Here is a 20,776-nt window from a genome sequence, read left to right on the forward strand (position 1 = left end):
ATTAAAAGGTTCTCGTTATTTTATAAATTAGGTTATTAATTTCCGTTTTTGACTGGCTTCGGTTCCTGTTCGACGTCAAATCTGAATCTTATTCTGAAGGTTCGTGCCGGAAGTTGTATTTGACGAGCGCTTCTGAGCGAACGACACGTTGCCTACAAAACAATAACTTAAGGCGTTCCCAATCAACACTCATCAAACATTACAGGAGAAGCCCACTTACCTCTGTGACGTGTGCAGTTTTTAATATTTGTGACGTGGTGAATAAAAAGGATCTGATCACGACACCGGCAGAGAACCTTCAACCTCCCAAGAGCTCTGCTCCTCGGTCTGCGTGGAAAAAACACTCGGGTCCAAGAATAGCACGCCGCCGCTGCTGTTCTGACATTTATCACGGTCGAGACGCCAGCGCTGTTTCAGAAGGTGGCTCAGAGATTAGTTTCAATGTTTTCTGACTTCCCTATAATTTATTTGCAGAATTTAAAATAATTTAAAGTCACATAGAAAAGTGTTATTGTAGTGTGAGTGGAATAATAATAATAATAATAATAATAATAATAATAATAATAATAGAGAAACACTCAAACACAATGTCTTGTAATAATCAAACACATCAGAGATATTTTGTTGATTCCAACATAACACTTTAATTAGTAGAATAAATGCACAATCTCATACAGTATAGGCCAGGGCATGTCGCCTAAGTCTTATTTCATAGGCCTGGTTATAAAGAGAGGAGGACCAGAGAAAACAGTTAAATCCCAAAAGAATGTAATCGAATGTTAACACACATGATCACTTCCTGCACTGATGAGAAAGAGCTACTTTAGATATAGATAGAAAATGTTATAACTTCATCAACACAATCTAGTTTGAATAAATTTGCTTCAGATCTAAATTTATATCACTGACAGAGGACATTACATGAAAAGGACATTTGCTACTTCCAGTGCACAGCCCGTTTGGTCTTTGAGTTCGGTTCATTGTCACCGGTTGGAAGACGCTGCATGCCGAGAGGACGAGAACGCAGGAGAAACCAAGAGCCATTTTGGTGTAGCACAAGCGTAACGGAGTAGAACGCAAAGAAGTACATTCAAAATGACTCTCAAGATGTCGAACACGAAGTCGTGAAAACAAACTGAAACTTTCGGAGGATTTCATTTCTCATTCTGATTCACTGACTACGCTAAGCACAATAAAATCGTCATCTCTAACTCGGAAACAAATGCGTGGAATGAGCTGAAATTGTTATAAATACAAAAATCAGCCTGCATGGATTCTAAAAAAAACACACATTTACTGGTCTGAGACCTGCTCACACCATCATTCACAACGGCAGCCGCCCTATTCTGTTCACGCCATCGACATCGCCTTTTACAACCAATTAAATCGTGCTTAAATGGGGGAGAAATGTGTGTGTGTGTGTGGGGGGGGGGGGGCTAGTCTGATTAAATACTTGTTGTGTTAGTATTAAAATGACGCTGTTAGTATGGGAATAAAATGCCAACTTGAAACTCATCAATACAATCCAAGCTTTTTGTACAGGCTAACAATCCAGTAGACAAGAATCACTTTCCTAAATCCAAAGCGTCCTGCCGCCCGTCATCGCGCCGAGATCATTTCATAGGGAATTAAGGCTTAAGATGTTGGTAAAGTGCTGCTCATGACATCCTCGCATCCTCGTTTGCTCATTTCAGTGAACCGTCATACAGTCGTGTGCGACAGCAGGTCCCACAACAGCCCTCAGGTTGCTCCTAGAATGGTCCAAAGGTTTAATCGAGTTCCGCGCAGACGAAGCTACATTTACGGGCTGAATCTAGAAAGCACGTAGCAAGAAGCCCCACATCGTTCCAGATGCCCTCATTCGGTGACATCATTACCTGCTTGCAGTTTTTCATTACACAAACCCCACAAAGGCTTAATGCTAGCATTTCAGATGATTGGAAAACACTTTTGGAAAGTTTTCCAACCGAACTTTAGGTGTACTAAGAAAACGTTGAGGCACTCCTGTCTGCTACACTGGGACGCTACAGTTCACGGGCCTATTCCGTTACTCAAACAAAAAGCACAAGTGGCTGTAAAATGATCAGCAGATGAAGACCGAAGCATGTTTTTGCATTTTGCAAACACACATTCACCAGCATGTGTTGATTCTTTTCAAAGGGCGCGAGCCCCCGTAACATATCTTTGTATATCACACACAATCAATGAGCAATAAATTACCTCTTTAATAATAGAACTGTTTCTTTATATCTGAGAAGATACAAAATAGGGATTTAGAGTTGAATATATTCTGTAGAAAATTATACGTCTGTAGACTTTTCTTTTTTTTTTTTTTTCGAGGGGGGGGGGATTCTTCTGCAAGTGTCGGACAAGAAATATTGAAATTCAGTTGGACCATATTGTTACGTCCACTCCAGTGCACATCCACATGAGGACACTGGTTTGAGGTTCATATCCTGGTGAGATATAATACAAGGAACTTGCCGAGACTTTTCACACCGTATAGCTACATGTTTTGTCTATTTCTGCTGAGGTTGCCGTGTTTCATTTTGCGGTTGAGGTCACGCGGTATCAACTTGGTATTGAGTCTGAGAGGATAAACGTGCGAGGCTACGTCGCACCTGCTCATATGCTTTAGTGTGTTTGTGGGGGGGGGGGGGGGGTTGCCGCTTCAGACGAGAGTGCCTGGGTCCGCCTTGGGTTCCTTTGGGGCCACTTCTTGCATCTGCGGTTGAGAAGTCTCCTGATAGAGGGAGAACTCCATCGACCTGTGGAGGGGGGGAGACAAATCAATACAGCGGATTGGACGCACATGATGGGTGAAGCCACTGGAGCAGAAGGAGGTTGGAGAAGGACATCTTTAAAGGTTAGCAAGTAAAGTGTGATTTGTGTTCGCTCAAAATTCAAGAACGCCTTTTAATGAGAGCACTTCCTTATTTGTCCCGTGGGAGCATGCGAGCGCCTTGCTGTTGGCACAAGGCAGGCAGCGGCAGATAATGCTGACCTCGTGAAAGACAAGAACGAGGAAACATAAAACAAGCAGGCGGGATGATAGATGGATTGTTTGAGAACAGGATGAGACTAATGGCACCGTCCTCTGCAGGAATACGAACTGCCACCTTCGCTTTGCAGTCCAGTGAACTATATTCTCGCGTAGCCCAAGAAACAGATCGACATCACATATATTGACAGACGACGACTCCCAGGAGCAGAACGTGGGTGCAAAAGACACAGCAAGTAAGATAACAGAACTACTGACCTTCCGTGCAGCGGGTGACCGTGGAAACTGGCTGACTGCGGTATCTGAGACCTGTGTCCGTTGGTTGGTTCTCCTTGAGCGGACTGGCCCTGATGCATCATCGGATGGGGGTGCGAGAGACGAGAGACCCCTGCCTCGTTCCCCTTCGAGGCAGCAGGAGGATAGCCAAGGGCATTCCTCAGGTACCAGTCCCTCAGTCCTTCCAGGGCCAGGGCTTTATGCAGGCTCCGCGTCGAGTCTTCGGTGGTCGGTAGAGAGAACTGTGGGGGTCTGCGGCCGAAGGAAAGACCAGGCAGATCAGTCTGGTACGGGTGCAGATTGGGGATGGAGGATGCCGTAGTGCCCGAGGCAGGAAAGGGAGACTCGTATGCCGACAGCAGGATGGCATCCTGAGGATGTTGCTGCAAAGGAATAAAGGGTCCGCAAGATTTGGTTCTGGTGACTTTGACTCTGCGCAGCTCCGACTGGGACCCACGGAGGACCATAGGACTGTAAGGAGGTGCTGCACTGGGAAGGTGCACCTGGGAATGGGAAAAGCCATTGGCATGTGGAGGCACACCAGCAGTGGAGGAGCGTGGAGAGGACATGTCCTGCCAAATCCTGCCAGTGGACTGGTACAGGTGGTGCTCCACTGGCACCCTGTGCTGTTTCCCCCAGATGTAGTCCATCAACAGATCATTGTAGGCACCACCAGCCCCTCTGCCACCCACGGAATGACGCATTTTGGCCTGTTCCGCAGAGCCGTCAGCGTGTCTCTCAGGACTTCCCAGCCGAATGTGTCGTAACTTGCCATCGGTCAGCGTCTCCGAGCTCTTGTAGGGCCCTCCTCTAGGGGGCATTCCATTTCTGGGCGCAGGATCGTCAGGGAGGCTCGATCTATCCAGCAGGGCCTCTGAGCTGTTACTGCGCCGGGTTCGGGAGCTGTATGGGCAGCTACGCCGGTCGGAAGAAGAGCCGTCCTGGGCCAGTGGGATCATGTAGGGCACGTCCAGGCTACCAGACCACTGCTTCAAGCCGTTACCACCTGGTGCATCTGACCTGAGGCAGGGAAGAGCACAGCAGCGTCCATTAGGAGAGAACCAGCAGCGACTACGGACTAAGAGAAGCGAGTCAAAACTGTCTTAGGATTTTAATTAAATCCATGGAACTGCTTTTTACGAGGAATCTTTTTCCTTTTCTAATTGTTATTAAATGCTGACTCTATCGGATTTCAGCTCAATCACTTCGCCATTTCCGACCACACGGTTTTCACGGGGGAAGGTAGCTGTAGCTGAGCTGCATCGATTACTACCTGACGTGAACGTTGATCGGAGCCGTGCGGGTCAAAAGAGGAGTAGCCGGAACGCTTCTGCCTTCAACGTTAGACGCACTCCTTGGTAAAGAGTGAGTCGGGCTGTGACATGCGATACAAGAAAGCACGGATGTAAATATCGTGCATGCACGTGCACGTGTATCGTTGAGCAGACATTAAGCAGACGCGCGGTCTCGGGTCGCACCTGACGGAGCTTGTGACGGAGTTGCGTCGTGTCCTCATCTCATAATAGATCTCGACTGGAGAGAGCTTCCTGCTGATCCTGTGGTCGGGGCTGCCGACGGTGAGCCGGGGCTGAGACAGGAACCGTTGATCAGCCGCAACGCTGGGAGAAGACTCTGTTTTGGAAGAATCATTTCTATTTTTGTGATGATCCAGAAGACATCCTGGATCACATTGACATTTATATTAGCATTGCAGTAAATGGAGCTTCAAAATGAGTTCCTCAATATCCCGGTTTATTATTGACCGATGTAAATGTGCGTGTGATTTGGTTGTTTGTCAGAGAGAGGGGTGCTGACTCACCATTCTCATGGGATGTTGAATCGGACATGGAGCTTGTACTCTCTGACGTGACGGTGTCCTCTGTAAGAGAAGAACCCACTGACGGGTCAAAAGACGACGCGACATTGAGTCGGACACGTGTGATGAGCGCATGAAAGGGTGTTTTTAAAAAGGGGCTAGTGGACGAGCTTTTCATTTGCTTTGCAGCTATACCAGTGTGACACCCCCGATGAACCGTCCTCTTGCTATTCGGGACGCTCCTGTCTGATTCTGAGTGCCTGTAAATCGCACCAGTGAAGACGGCTTTTCTTTGGGCCGCGGCATCCTGCAAAGATGGAAAGCCAGCAGTTAGACGGCGAGTACGCTCAGACGTACGGTGACCGCATCGACGCGATTGGTATTCAAAGTGTTGAGTTACCTCTGCCTTAGTGTTGGGCGCCAGGCCAGCTCTGCGCTGCGCCAGTGGGGGTTTCTCTCCCGTCTCAAAGGGGCAAGCGCGTGGCAACTTACCAGTCAGCTCCTGCAGAGGACATTTATTAGTCCACAGTCACTAAACTATTCTCACCGGCCTGTGTTACATAAAATAAAGGACGACGCTCTCATTAAAACAGCTTGTGACTCGTCAACCCCCCCCCCAGCATGTGGTGAGAATGTGGCCAGTCATTGAGAGCTACTCACTGCTTCCTGCAAACAGACTTGTTTGAGCTCTCCCACCCTGGTGCTGAGGAGAGCCTCCAGGGCCTGCTTCCTCTCCTGAAGAGCTGCGATCCTCTCGGCCTGCAGCTTGCTGTCCTGGCAGTCTTTAACGTCTATACGGAACCGCAGCACATCTTCAGAGGGACAGGCTTCACAAGATTTAAAAGCCCAGGATTCAAACCAAGCAAACCGATTGATCATGCTGACAAGCAGCTCCTGTGTTAAGTTAAGACGCGTTACTTTGTGGCGCAGAGCTAAAAACGGCTCCGTGAACCGCATGGTGTTGTTGTATTTCTTTCATTTTCTATTTTTAGCATTATCCAAAAAGTTCTGAATGGATTTGGATAAAATGGAATGCTTTGGAGAGGTACATTATTATCCACTAAACTATCTATTAGATTTGCTGGTGATCCAGAGCAACATCTGGATTTAAAGTTTTCTTTTAATGGTTCTGTGAGAAATACTTCCTACATGTTGCTTTTTTTTTTTTTTTTTTGCTGGTTGCATAAATCAGGGATAATCCTCAAGATTTGTCGAAAAAGGAATTCCTGCAAAACATTCATCCATCCATTTCCTCAGCTTTTCGGTTCACTGGAGTTGCTGGAGCCTATCCCAGCTTGCTATGGGCGAGAGGTACACCTCGAACGCGTCGCCGGCATTGTGGGGCCACACAGAGCACACCTACACACACCAAGAACAATTTAGAGTCATCAATTGATCTGAATTGCATGTTTTTGGAAGAGGAAGGAAACTGGAGAAAACCCACATGGACACGGGGAGAACAGCCAAACTCTACGCAGATGGGAATAGAACCTGGTACCTTCTTGCTGTGAAGCGACAGCACTAACCACTACGCCACCATGCCGCCCTAATCTACAAAACAATGAATTGAATTAGTTTCATTGCTCGACCTTCATGAGGGGGAAAAACATTTGCTCTGAAGAAATATTTTTGCAAGAAATCTGCAAAGTGTGTCATTTTTATCAACAGAGATGTGTCCTTTTTATGCTGAATCATCGTAATATAAAATACCACAGCTTCAAAATAAGAAGTGTTTCTTTTTTCAAGCCAACATTGTACAATGGCCGCCCTTTAAAGCGTTTGTTTCTAAGAGCCTGACGTCGGCTCGCAGCGCTCTGATAAGATAATCTGACGACTGTGGCGGCACTACGGAAACAAAAGGCTTCACACGTCCATCTGTTTTTTCAGTTGGCCTCGTCCCTCAAGAAAAACACATTTTTTTCCCGTCTGTTGAACTGTTTGGAGGGGGGGAAAACCAAGCTGATTGGTTTGCAAGGCCATCTCAGACTTGTCCAGACGAGAAAGTGTCTGCGTTTGCACTGTGAGATGTTTTCATTACTCACCAGGAGCCCCCAAACCCATGGATGTGATCAGATGCCCTTTGACCTCCATGTGCTGTGATTCTGGAGACTGTACAACTCACGCTCCCAGCCACGCCCTCACCTGGTGGAAAGAACTCAGCGTTAACTCCTGCTAAGCCAGATGGGACCATATGGACATGTAAGAGTCATCATTTTGAATTCTTGCTTGATCGACCCTTGAAGTGTCCTCATCTCGCTTTCAGGACTTTATGACTCCTGCCAGGTCGGATGGCAGAAAAGAGTTTAGCATGTCCCAATTCTAAAATGTAAAACTGCAAATAAAATAGATTAAGTTCGACCGGAATGCCAGGTTGTCCTACCAAAAACATGAAAAGGTCGATAATAGCTGACCCACACGTTACTTGCCCCTTCTAATACGCTATAATTAACTGTCGGATACAATTAGCAGCCTATTCATTTGGAAAGAGTTAGAAGAGTGGAACCAAAAAAAAGGCGACGTTAATAATGTATGAACAGAAACGGAAGAGAGGCGTCAGGTGAGGGATAAAGTTCAGTGAACTTTGCTCTTGGCTTGGATTCAAGTCATTTTGCTCTTCCGTGAGTTTCTTGTTGCACGTCTCCCGACACTAATGGAGGATCATTTCAAACAAAGCTCCCTCTCCCGGGAGTCGATATCCCGAAATAGGACGAGTGCCTCTCAGTCATTGCTGCTCACACATCCTCGCCATGAACAAGCGTCTCGATAGTAAATCACAGAAATACTCCGTCAACCGGCGAACCTAGAAGGAAGACCTCAAGGGGTGAATCAAAATTAAACAGCTCCCACCAGCATCGCATCGTTTTTATCTGTCAGTTACTGAGCGACTCACAAAGCGCCGCACACATCCGACAAGACTTTTTGCTCTTTAAGGGTTGCCAATGTTCTGTTTTCCCCACTCAAACATCATAAAGCATGAGGCTCGCTTTGTGTGGGGGACATACTTGAAATAGTTGCGCCGAGCTCTCTCCTGTGCTGGAACCGAACCAGCAGCTGCTGTTTGCTCCTGCACAAACCATCGGGGTGCCTGGCCTAAGTGGAAGAAGAATAAGTGGAAGATCTACAAACCGCCACCCGGATCAAAGCTCGTCATTTGAACCGGGATTTAGGTTCATCATATATACAGAGAGGAGCTTTTAACTATGGGAATCTAAAAGGTCTGTTCTGTCTGTTCTCTGCTGTCGGGCTCGAGCAGTAAAACCGCTGAGACAGGCTCTCCAGAGAAAACAGAGACATTTGGTGTTCAGCTGGACTCTGGAGCCAAAAGGCTGCCGGTGCCCGCTAAGAAGGGCTTTGTCCAGAAACCAAAACATTTACTCAGTAACTAACTAGCTGTTCTTTTCACCCACTAACACGAGTCTTTATCGCTTCATAGGTCAATCCTTTGACTTCAAGACTGCAGGTTTACAAATGTTTCCTTAATGCGTTGAGTTAACTGGAACATTTCACTTCCTAGTGACGCAATTTGTGCCAGCAAGGATAAAGTATAACTTCACAGGATAAGAGCGGAATGACATGCAAAGTGGCTCATTTCATTTGTACAATCCAATTCTGTACACCGTCATGGTCTCTGCAAAGTCTTTGACAAATTTTGCTAAACTCCGCCCAGTTGTTTTAGGATAGGCCACGCCCCCATTGGAAAAAAAAAATCGGCCTGTTACAAATGAGAGGTTACATTTCACTAACACTCCAGCGCAACCGACTTAATGACGTCCCTTGATGTTTGTGAAATAACATGACGTACCTGACGCTGTCTTTTAGCATTTAGCGTTATGCTCTAATTGCTTGTTGTTCAGTTCAGGCTGCACACTAGGCTGCATTTAAGTCGGACTTTATTGCAGCTTGCAAACGATTCCAGTTTACCAAGCTTGCAGAAATATGTGGAAACCAAATTGTAGAAGATGCTAACTGTAGATCAAATGGGAAGTAGATTGAAAGGTAAATAGAGAGGGAGCATAAACCTCAGGCGAGGGCCGAAAGTCTTGCTTGCGTACATCAAAACAGAATTTTTAAGGATACAGGAATGGGTAAAAACCCGGAGAAAACCCAGGCAGACACGGGGAGAACATACAAACTCCACACAGATGGGGATCAAACCCGGCAACTTCTTCCCGTGAGGAGACAGCTCTAACCACTACACCACCACGGACTCACAAACCATCACGTAAAAAAGGAAAACGTCAAAAAAATACCCTCACAGTGTGACTAAATTCTGAAATTACAGCTCGCCCTCATTGCACAGCTCATGTTTTAAACAACATGGCTCCCTGAGTGCCGTCTGCCCCCCCCCCCCCCACACACACACACACACACAAACATACTCCCCAAGGGGTAAGTTAAGGTACTCAAGTATGACAAAGAGCAAATCCATCAGGTCACTTTCTAGCCGCTACTGAATGTAATAAATAACACCTGAGAGGATTGCTGGTCTCGCTGGTTCAAATAAAGTGCTAACTGCTTCAACATGTGGCGAGCAGATGTGTGCGGAGGTTGCAGGTACAAGAACATGAAAGAGGATCACATTCCAGAGAGAGGCCGGCGGGATGGATGGCGGGACAACGGAGAATCAGATAAACGTGGAGGAGGACGGGGTTTAAGAGCTACGAATGGGAGGCGATCATCAAACGCATGCTGACTTAGCATGTGTGTGTTGTGTGTGGGGCGGGGGGCAGACGGCACTCAGGGAGCCATGTTGATTAAAACATGAGCTGTGCGATGAGGGCGAGCTGCCCCGATGCGGCTTGCGTCTCCCGAATGCAAATAAGCAAAGACTTTAATATTCAAGCCTGATGGGCCGCAAACCGAAGGTAAATCCAGCGCCATCGTCTCCGCACCAGGAGCCGACCCGGCCCTCTCCCAGACGTAGAAGTCACACACACATCACATCGCAACAGCCACAGCGAAGAGGAATTACTACAGGCGACAAGTCTGCATTCAGTCTCCTCATCCTGGATAATCGTGATGGAGATTCACGCTCTGCAGCTTTTTATCGACCCCAGGAGTCCCAGAAACAGGCTAGACATATTTCCACCACTTGCTGTAAAGCCTTTTCCCAATACGCAAACGCCCCCCCCCCCCCCCTGTCTGTAGCTACAACATTTGCTAGCCTCTCGCCCTGTTTCAGCAGGCCGTTTGGAGCAGCTGTGGGACGTAAAGGGACAGCTGGAACGTCGCCCCCCCCAGGCCTTTAACGGCAGGTGAGGTCCGCCTCCTGTTGACTGTTTGTGCTGACACGCCCCCCCGGGTAAGAGCAGCGGACCAGAAAGTGTTTCTGGAGGAGTCGAAACCGGAGCTGCAGCGTGCGGAACGTGGAGCTGTGAAATATTCACGTGAAACTATGCCACGTTGGTTTTCAGGATGTGACAACCATTTATAAGAAAGCACTACAAGCCCCCCCCCTCCGCCGTAGCTCGGCATCAGATAAAAGATGTTAACATGGAGAAGGATGGACAGAATCATGGCTGTAAACGCCCCCCCCCCGCCCCCCCGTCCAGAATATGCAGGGGATTTACAAAAAAAAAAAAAAAAAAGGAATGCAGTTGTGATTTCGGTATGAAGAAGAGATCAGCCAGGGTGAAACATCCAGCACATTCCGGCCAGAGGATTTACTGAACTACCTCCACCTGAGCATCTCAGACCAAAGGGGCTTATGGAGGGCCTGGTGACCCCCCCCCCCCCACCCCCCCTTTCTAAGCCCCCAACCCCCACACCAACATGCTCTCTCCTTGCAGGGTCTGTGTGAACTACTGATTTATCACACGCTTATCAGCCCATAACAGCGCAGCTCGCCATCTCGCCTCCCCGGCCTTGACACTCGCACGCTCACTTCTGACACAAGTACCGTGAGTGAAACTATCTCAGCGATTGCTATCCACCGGGATTCTGCTAAAACTGAGATTTGGGTGTGTGTGTGGGGGGGGGGGGGGGGGTAATAAAGAAAGGAATGTGGCTCTAACATACATTTTCCCTTTGCTCTTTAACACATGAAGGTAATTTGTACAGGGTGCGCTTTTAACACGCCTTGTTTGGTTCCGACAGGCGTCCAGGGTGGCTCTGCACTCACATGCACTATAACACGTGCACTATACCACGTGCACTATAACACATGCACATCGCTCTGGGATTGCGGTGACTGCAGAGATGTGGGTGAATTCTCGGTCTCATTAACAGCTCCGGTATATTTTTAACAGCGAGGTCAGAGATTTGACTCCCTTGAGCTCAGACGCATCTCGGCAGAAGCCTGAGGCGTATTTACATTTTAAATGCATGCAAATGTTAGCAGGCGTGACGAAAGGTCCCGGAGTCAGATCACAGGGTGAGGATGTCGTCAGTCCAGGTCTCTTAATGGCAGCATCATAAAGGGAACTGTGTCGCCTTCGTGTAAGGAAATGACCCAAACATAAAGTGTACTATATACACAAATGTGTGTGCAGCTCTAAATCTGTGCAGCTTGAGTTTCATGTTACCTATTGGAAAGGAAAAGATCAATCAACCCTCCCTATTGGTCCAAGAAGAATTCAAAGCAAACAGACCCAAGAACATCAACAATCAGCGCTTTCAAAAAATGCTTGCTGGCAGCACAGTGGAAAATCCTCTCGTGAAAACAGAGAGGTCTTTCCCAGAGACTTACGTCAAAACAAATCTGACCCCCCCCCACGAGGTGCTGACTGATCCAGACAGAGGTCCTTGTTCAGGAATCTGTTCCTAATCGGGCTTAACGCTGGTGCATGAGAACAGTGAAATCAATATTCCTCAGCAGACGGGCAGTGCCAGCTGACCGGAACAACGCAGTGGCATCATGAGGGGGAGTTGTGTGTGTGTGTTCCCAAAAAAGCATGATGCAGATATTTATTTATTCCTTTAAAGGGATTGATGGTTGAATTGCAGCAGAATTTTGTCATTTTAAATGGACAACAATAAATACATGTGTTCCTGTTTGCCGCCCACAGACTGAAGGGGACCGCGCGTGTTATTTGGCTCTGCGTGGAGCGCACTAAGCGTGCGTTCCAACATGAAGTCCCGGCTTCCAGCCATTCATCCGCACCGGCTGATGACGCGCAAATGAATGGCGACAGAAAAAAAAAAACATTTCGCTGGTGTGTCACGATTTCACCACCGGTTTATTTATTTTTTTACTTGACATTTAACGCACGTCCAAATAACATAATACGCATTTCAAATGGCGCCTGCTATGAAACCATGCGGGGCTCTTTATATATGCATGTTAATGGTTGATAAAGAAGGCAGGAGGGAGAAGGACATCTTGGACAAGGATCGATTCTTACCAGAGAGCATGACCGACGCCTTCGGGGGTCTCCATGGTCCTCAAAACAGAGCCGAGAAAAATCATTCCTCCCAAAAACGAAAGCTTCGATGAAAGAAACGTCCCGGTAGAGAAAGAAAGAAGGAGCCTCGCTCATCATGGGGTCGCATCCCAATAATTGCGATTCACCAGCAGCCTCGCGACCTCCGCGGTGTCACGAGCCCTGCATGCGCATCTCAGGGTCGCCTCCTGCGCCGGATGAAAGCCTCTTCTGCTCATCCAGCTGTCACACACTGACGCCCCTCCCAGATGTTGCGTGGCGTCCAACGTGCGAGTCAACACACATTGTTATCCAGTTGTTGCAAAGGCACGTGCGTAATGACGCATAATAATAATAAGATGGGATACATGGGGAATGCTATCAGGGGCGTCCCTAGACCCAACATGACGAGGGGGCACCTTGTCATGTTGGTAATCCACCTTTAGAGGATCATCACTGGCAGCCTACCTAATATTAATTAATAATTATAGTTAATTAAATATTTCCATGTTTCACCATAGAACGATAAGTTCTCCACAATCCATGATCCGATGAAGCCAAACATGGTATGTTGGATAAAGGTTGGTGATGGTGCCACCTGCTAACAAATGTAAAAAAAATGTCTCATGTGACTTTCTTTGATTTACTTTCTTGATACAATTAAAGAGGTAGAATTACTAGCTGTCTCCAGCACCACCTAGTGGACGCGACCTGGTAACGCAGCAAAGCCAAGGCAGTTCTTGGGTTGTACAGCAACTTTCATAGGGATTTAGTTCTATAGATACCCCTGACAGCCCCCCCCCTACTCATTTTATTACTTTAATCTATGTATATTCTAATTTAATCTGTATATTTTGTCTATATCCATCCATAGAAACCCAGATAGTATGTCTAGCTTTATAGAATGCCCTTATAAGAGGATGTTCATGCCAGTGGTTTGGTCCTTGTTATGAATGTAAAACTAATCTTAAAACGTGATTTTAAAAAAGATTTATAAAATTGGGTCCTTAAAAAAATCTATATATTTTTCAAATCAAGGTGCTTTTTAGCATGAATTTTAAGGCGTGTGTGTGTGTGGGGGGGGGGGGGGGGGTGTACCTCCCTCATAGACTTCTTCCATGACAGTGGACCTTCTTTGTTTATAGACCAAAGAGATGAGACTTTGCCCTCACAAAAACAGATTTAAAAAAATTGCTTCTATTCCCTGAACAGAGTTTATTTTAGAGTAATTGTCATCTTAGACAACACATTTTCCTAAAGCACTTTAAAATATGCTGGATCACTTGAGGAAACCGAGGTAACAATAGATTCATGACATCGGATTTCAACTCCATCATGAAGTGCAACAAAACAAACGGAGTCCTCTTGGCCCACGTAGGAAACAAAAGCGGAAACTTGATGACAAAACATAAGGGTTTCATTCTTATGTGTACAAAGCTTAATCCTTGGAATAAATCCAATTCAGAACAATACAAGTGTTCAATATTCCCAGCAGCACATCATCCATCAAGCATGAACATTTGTGTTTCTGAATCCAGAAGACATTTTAAAAGACGAATAAAACAGATCTTTGTTTAGTTCACACATATTCCTAAAATCTGATGCGGACTTCAGGGGAAGTTCATTTAGTCCCAAATATAAAAATGTAACTGACGTTTGAGTTCCGTAGGATAACCAGCGAGACGTTCCATTGAGTAAAACAGGCGACCTCCATGCAACACTGGAAGAATACTACAATACTACGCCTTTATATTTGCACTTCAAATTAAATGACTCCCCCTTCTATTTTCTTTTTATCCCGTTAAAACAAAATTAAACCAGATTAAAATATGGAAATTGTCACATTAGCATAAATAAATCAGAAACAAGCTTACTTCTCAGTGCTGCGTACACAATATTGACATTTAGACATTACTGTGATAACAATAACCATATACAAGGACTAAAAGAAGACTTCAGAGGAGGAATACAAGAAGGATTGTAATGTCACAGCTCCAGCTTTAACTCTATACATTTACAATCTGTAGGTAAATTCCATCCTCCTATTCCGTCCCTGCCGGCCCTAAAGTCCTTGCAGCGCTCTGCAGTTAGTGCAGATGCTCACTTTCCTCTTGACCAGAAAATCGCACGTTGACGCCCGCTCCAATATGAGTGGATCTCTATCGACGAAGCGCTCCTTGGGCGGCAGTCCTCGGCACACGGCGTACTCATCCAGGCCCAAAAGCAGGCTGACCGCTTCGTTCACAGTGGCTAAGCGTCCTGGGTAGGCGTCGTACAGCGGGTGGGTGGGGAGCAGCGGCTGCTTTTGGACGGTGATCTGATAGCAGAAGCCCGGGTCAATCAGCACCATGGTGTCCGTCATATTGGACTTCTTGGAACACTGGATGAGCTGCAGCTGTGGTCCCTCCGCCATTATCGCATACCATAAGATGGGCAGAACCGACGAGCGCAGAGACTGCAACAGCTTCATTAGCTGGTGTTCTACGTCCCGACCACTCCCCACTGGGTCATCCGCCAAACTAAAGATCTGCGTGATCTGGAGAGGCGAGTGGAAATGAGTCCACGGGTCAGGACACAAAGACAAATAATAAGAACAGGCTGGAAACTCACCATGGGTAACTCCTCTTCCTCTTCGTCACCCGCTTGTTTCAGACTATCGCTGCCTGTTTGGAATTTCTCTGCATCCCATCTGGGCGTGTCCTAGATTGAAAAGAGCGAACACATAAATGCAGCCATTTTAAAACCGCTCAAGGGGAAAACAATTAAGAGCATTTAAACTAAAGAGAATTGTTTTCACGCGACCAGCACCTGCAGCAGGATCAGAACAAAAAGGCCGTCGCCTCGACAACACGGCTTCAAATGTTTGCTCCATTATAATTAAGAATGATCCATTTTATATATGGTACACTACAGATACACAGGTGGTTCAGATCTTAAATATTCAAGCTGCATAAGAAAACACCATTCACTACTGCAAAAAAAAACTATGTCAGAAAATTAGAAGAGTGGATCCATACATTAATCACAAGGTATATATGGATGCTGTAGAGTGAGTATTCATATTAGATGCAATTGTATAGTCATAAAAGAAAGATGAAGATTTGGGTTTTTAATATTGTACTTAATAAAATGTACAGTTTAAAACATAAGCAGAATATATACACGATACTGTGGTTTAACCGACTTGTTACTTCGCTTGCAGAAAGAAAACTGATGTTTCAGGGTTCAAATCAGGAAGCCGGTCTGCCCTCCTTCTGGTTCATATAGGAACGGCTTTAAATAAAACCACCATGCTGAAAGCTACAACGCCGATGACGGGTCACCAAGTACCAGCTGCCTTTGCCTAATCCGGTCTGTTACATAACAAGAGATCACGAGAGCAAACTGAAGGACTGCTGGGAAGGAGGAGAGAGAGAGAGAGACAGAGACAGAGACAGAGAGAGAGAGCAAACAGCTAGGCAGTGATAAAAAGGAGCTCATATTCCCTGGTGCCCAATTATTGAGACGTGAAGAGGAAGAGCGTGAAGCCACCACGTCAGAGCCGTCGTGAGGGTCGCCGTCACGCCGTCCATTCCGCTGTACAAAATCCAAATGATTCAATTTGGATTGTAGGAAAAAATAGAAAATGGCTTATTTATTTTGGTTAAGGTGCGTTTGAGGTTGCAAACATGTAAAAGGTGACGGACGTTATTCAGTGGTAAAAGCACACCTGATTAAAAGAAACTCAGCACTCGAGCTCGACTCGGTGGGTTCTCATTCAGCCAATAGGAGCTTTTGCAGACAACCAGGAAAAAGCCCGAGAACTCACGGCTTTCAGGAGAAGGTCGTCGTCTTCGTTATCGGTGAGGTCCGAGCCAGGCTGTCCTCTGTGATCCTTCAAATGTGGCTTCCGGCTGTACGTGTAGTGAGGTCTGGGCCGTCCTAGCAGCAGCCGACCTTCAGGGCAAGACTCATCTTGTCCCATCTGGAAAGGCAGCAAGTGTCTCTGTAAAATGTAGCACACACACATTTAAATCCGATAATATTAAGTCAGGGTTTCGGGGGGGGGGGGGGGGCGGGTCTCACCATCGCCTGTCTCTGACACTGCCGTAGTCGACATTTCTGCCTCTTCTTGTTGCTGCCGCCGAATTTGGGTTTGTCCGCACAGAAGTCACACGTGCCGCAGTCTTTCTTGAGACAGGCTTCACAATCCCCACAGGCTCGTCGCCTCCGCTTCTTATGCCACTGAAAACGAGAGAAATCACAAAGTAATACAAAAACAAAGAAGCGAGAGAGTGTCGTTCCCCCATTCCTGCAAGGAGCAACTGGATCGTTAGAAATCTGGTGCTGAAACCGCTCGACGTTTTCACCTACTCCCGAATTTTCCTCGGTGAAGTCGTGCAACATGTAACAGTCATCGCCGATCATCCACCCAAAAATAGCAATGCTGCCCCCAACAGGTGCATGTCCTCATTACAGCATAGGAGAGGTCTGATATTCACTGATGACATGCTCAGAACCGTCCTCTGCGTATAATACATTTCGGTCAAATACCGTCTGAGTGACCTCTCCGTCACATTACGGGGGTGGGGGGGGGGGGTCAAAAACTCACATCGTCGTCGTCGTCAGTCGACATATCCTCGTCGTCATCGACATCCACGTTGGCTGAGAAGTTCTCCGTGTCACTGCTTCTGAGACCCGAGTTCTGTGTGAATAACACCATCATCACGCAGTGGCAAAGAATGATGGGTAATAATCTACAGGTGAAATCTGGTCTCATATTGTTTACCTGTGAGTCTGCTACTTCACTCTGTAAAATAAATAAATAAGAAATGATCAAAAATTAAAAAATCAGTGATTAAGTCAGTGTCCAGTTTTCCCCAGTAGAAACTATTATAGCATCATGTGAACGGGACCATCTGAAAGGAATCCATAAAACTATACCGACGTGGATATCATTACCTTGAATCCCAGACTGTCATCGTGCGATTCGGTGACGTCATCGTAGTGAAACTGCTGCACGAAGTTTCCACTTCCAAAGCCCTGATGGAACAAAATCGTGCAAAGTGACGATTAAAATACCTTAAAATCGAAGAGTATTTCATTGTTCTTGTGCAATTGCTAAGAGCCGAGCGCGTAACTGGAGGAGAACGAGTGAGCTGCGTTTATTTGATTATATTCGTGTCTAAGGAAATAGTACATATCAGGTTCAAAATAAATTAGCCGCTTTGCCGGCTCACCTTGCGAATGGGACATATACATCGGCGCTTCCGGCAAAGCCGTTTCCGGGACTCTGGGCTCTCTAGCTCGAGCTTACAGTTGGCGCACTGCCCACAGTTCACCACGTTGTGACATCCCACACACTGCCCACACGGAATCCACTGGAGGAGACGAGAACAACCGAAAACCAGGTTAGTCGGCGCAAGTTTGTGCATGCTTACACATTTTAACTTCTAGATCCAAATAGCCTTCCTGGTGGGGAATAAGGACGTTTACTTTTACCTTTCTGAAACGAATCATCGGATGCTCTTTCGTCTTTGAGGCCGCTGAAAGACACCAACATTTTCAAGTCAATAAATCTGGACATTTCGCTTACTTAGGATTTTCACAAATGTCTGCTGTGTCTATCATTGTGTCGCCAACATTAGAGTATTCATGACAGCGACGTACCCCAACAGGTGGGGCAGCAGGGTCTCTTCCTTTGTTTGTCATACCATGTGCCTGTGAAGGAAATATCGCATTTGGAACAAATCCTGCCAAAAAAAAACCCCCAAAAAGACAAGAATGCTTTAGTCTGTGTGTTCTGTTAATTACACCAGAAGCTTTCATCATCAAGGTAAAGACCTGAAAAATGAACGCAAGTGATAAACAACTCACAGACAGTTGTCTTCTGACGCAATTTCTCCATTTATGGCGGGGAGTGGGTACAGCCTGGAAGACGACGAGGGACAAGGAAGCTTAACCATATCTTCCATTGGCTGATCTGCGTTACGGGAACCTCGATTCGGTGTTCCTGCTGCACTCCGTGAGGGGACACTGTGGACGGAATCCGGCGTGTCGGTGCCCTCGCCTCGGTCTACCCAGCTGGACTCCGAGGAAGATCGCTCTTGTATCCTTCTCTAATGACATAGAAAGGGGGCGGGGGGGCGGGGTCATAAAGGCACGTACATCTTACACCTGAGAAGAAGAGGCACGGAATGTCATTCCTCCTTTTTCTAATGATGTCGTGTTGGAAATACTCATGGAAAAAATATTAGGGGTGAATATGCTTCCTTTCTACTCCCGTAGTCGTCCATTGTGAGATCTCTTAAAGAGATGTTTGACCGTCAACGTTTGTTTGAACCACCTTTATTATATTTTATTTTAAGGTGGTTTGCAAATTATGCAACAAAAATGTAACCAACGGTGAGCTGATTGGCCACAAACAGGAAGTGGGCAGCATTTTCCATTACTTCCTTCCTTACATGCTTTGAAGTAAAAGTGGGCGATACCTTTATTCTATTTCGAACTCTTGCAGGAGCTTCACCATCGTAGAACTTCCCTGTCTTGAAGTCAAATGTGGATAAGTCAAGAAACTGAACCACTGAAAGCAGTTCTACCCTGCTTCTCACTCGTTCACCGCGGGGACTGCAAGAAAGAGTTGGAGGACTACCATCAAAATACAGGCTTCCGTCTCTTTATAGCAGTAAAAATAAATAAATTAAGTGCTGTATTTATCTGTAGTATTCATCTCTGTAGTCCACACTGCTGAAGATCAAATAGGTCCTTTACCTCATGTAGTATACGTCCGTCTGCCCGACGCTGGAGCCTGAACGCCGGACAACTCCTTTGCGTTTCCAACCCTCTCCGAGTACCGGCCAATCAAGCCATCCGTCATCAGCATTTCGCTTGCGGTGGGGAACAAAGATCCTGATTCTAAGAGAAGGTGATCATTATTTGAGAGACAGTTATTAACTAAATGTGATGCCGTCCAAGAAGATGCTAATGAGCTAAAGCTGTGTGTGTTACACCTTAATGCACAGGAGGCAAACTTCCCTAATGGGAGGATCCTTTCAGCATCACTTGAAAACAAAGTCAGTTTCTCAGATTCACTGTTTAATTGTTATAACGGATATTAACAGATTTCATATCCTAGCAAATAATGGAATCAGCTTTTTCCATTATTAATTTGAATCAGATTCTCTATCAATGAAATTCTGAGCAGTTCAGCATCTCCTAACATGTAATCAGCTCCTCGATGACAAAAACAATGTTGTGGCTCCTCACTTACACGTGGATATACAAAGTTCGAGTCTCAGAAAAGGTGACTCAACCTACCGATGAGGCTTTTTTGAGGCCATCTCGCTGCCGACAATGCTCTCACTCCTTTCACTTTCTCCTGCCACGCTGTCCTCATCTAGATCATTTCTACCAGGACTGTAGCCATCCTCGCCGTCGTCCTCAAGAGGCTCAAACCAGTCCACGGCAGGATCACCAGCAGCAGTTTTTGCCTCTTCCATTGCATCATCTGATTTCGCATCTACCCGATCTGAGCGGGGACTTTCCTTCGTATCAAGTACGTCTGAATATATCGCAGAGATGTTCTCAGTTTCAGTGCTCTTTTTCTCTTTGCTTTGTCCCACATCTTCTCCTCTGCTCTCAAGAGGTTTCTTGTTCATTGATGCTCCAGTTTGGTCCAGAAATGCTCCAATGGGTTCTCCTGAAGATAAATATGATATACGCTATGGTCAATTTTGCATACCATTTAAAGTGTTGTATTTCAACATTGTCCTCAAATTTGGCCCATTGACATTAACCTCTTGGGCAGGAAACTGTCTGCATAGTTGTTTGACACTGATCAGTTCCTCATGTCACTACTGTAATCCTGAAAAACAGAAAGATGTTTAACTAGAAAAGCACTCAGAGCACAGACCTCCTCCAAGCAGCTCTTCCCCCTCCTAATTAGATTTACACCGTCCACACGGTGATCTGGATCATCATCAAAAAGGTTCTGAATTGTTCTTGACATCTTTATATACCAACCATGGAAAGTAAAAGTGAATCGGAATTGATTTTTAAATCCATAAATTAGGGTTTTACTGTTAACATTTTATATTTTTTCCTGACCTCATCCTGGGTCAGACACAGAATACATTTAGCATGATAGTGCGTATTGGGTGGGCCCCTTTACGAGTGTAATTTTTGTTCAGTGAATTGAATGCATATATTGATTTTTTTTCAACATTCATCCAGCGATTTTTCCGTAATCCTGCTAATAAACAGACAAACGCCGTCAAAAATATAAACTCCTTGTCGGACGTATAAGCAGATGAAACATGTTGTACGACCAAAACCTGTTACAAC

The 20,776-nt window shown here is 46.0% G+C and overlaps 2 protein-coding genes across 2 annotated transcripts; both read right to left on the minus strand.

Moving 5' to 3' along the window:
• Positions 1-2,671: 2,671 nt before the first annotated feature.
• Positions 2,672-7,184, minus strand: ccdc120b (coiled-coil domain containing 120b). Its single transcript, XM_068742133.1, has 9 exons — positions 7,136-7,184; positions 5,754-5,884; positions 5,494-5,595; positions 5,289-5,400; positions 5,097-5,156; positions 4,756-4,909; positions 4,551-4,652; positions 3,260-4,297; positions 2,672-2,768 (listed from the first exon to the last, which is right to left on the minus strand). The coding sequence occupies exons 1-9, from the start codon at positions 7,182-7,184 to the stop codon at positions 2,672-2,674; spliced, it is 1,845 nt and encodes a 614-aa protein (XP_068598234.1).
• A 6,476-nt stretch (positions 7,185-13,660) lies between these two features.
• mbd1b (methyl-CpG binding domain protein 1b) lies at positions 13,661-19,932 on the minus strand. The gene is made up of 12 exons (XM_068742130.1): positions 19,751-19,932; positions 19,205-19,342; positions 18,960-19,060; positions 17,936-17,979; positions 17,674-17,814; positions 17,396-17,476; positions 17,223-17,243; positions 17,046-17,138; positions 16,520-16,678; positions 16,263-16,439; positions 15,065-15,154; positions 13,661-14,990 (listed from the first exon to the last, which is right to left on the minus strand). The coding sequence occupies exons 1-12, from the start codon at positions 19,930-19,932 to the stop codon at positions 14,517-14,519; spliced, it is 1,701 nt and encodes a 566-aa protein (XP_068598231.1). The 3' UTR covers positions 13,661-14,516.
• Between the last annotated feature and the right edge of the window lie 844 nt (positions 19,933-20,776).

Source organism: Brachionichthys hirsutus, chromosome 8 (genome assembly GCF_040956055.1).
Source record: "Brachionichthys hirsutus isolate HB-005 chromosome 8, CSIRO-AGI_Bhir_v1, whole genome shotgun sequence".
Lineage (NCBI taxonomy): Eukaryota > Metazoa > Chordata > Actinopteri > Lophiiformes > Brachionichthyidae > Brachionichthys > Brachionichthys hirsutus.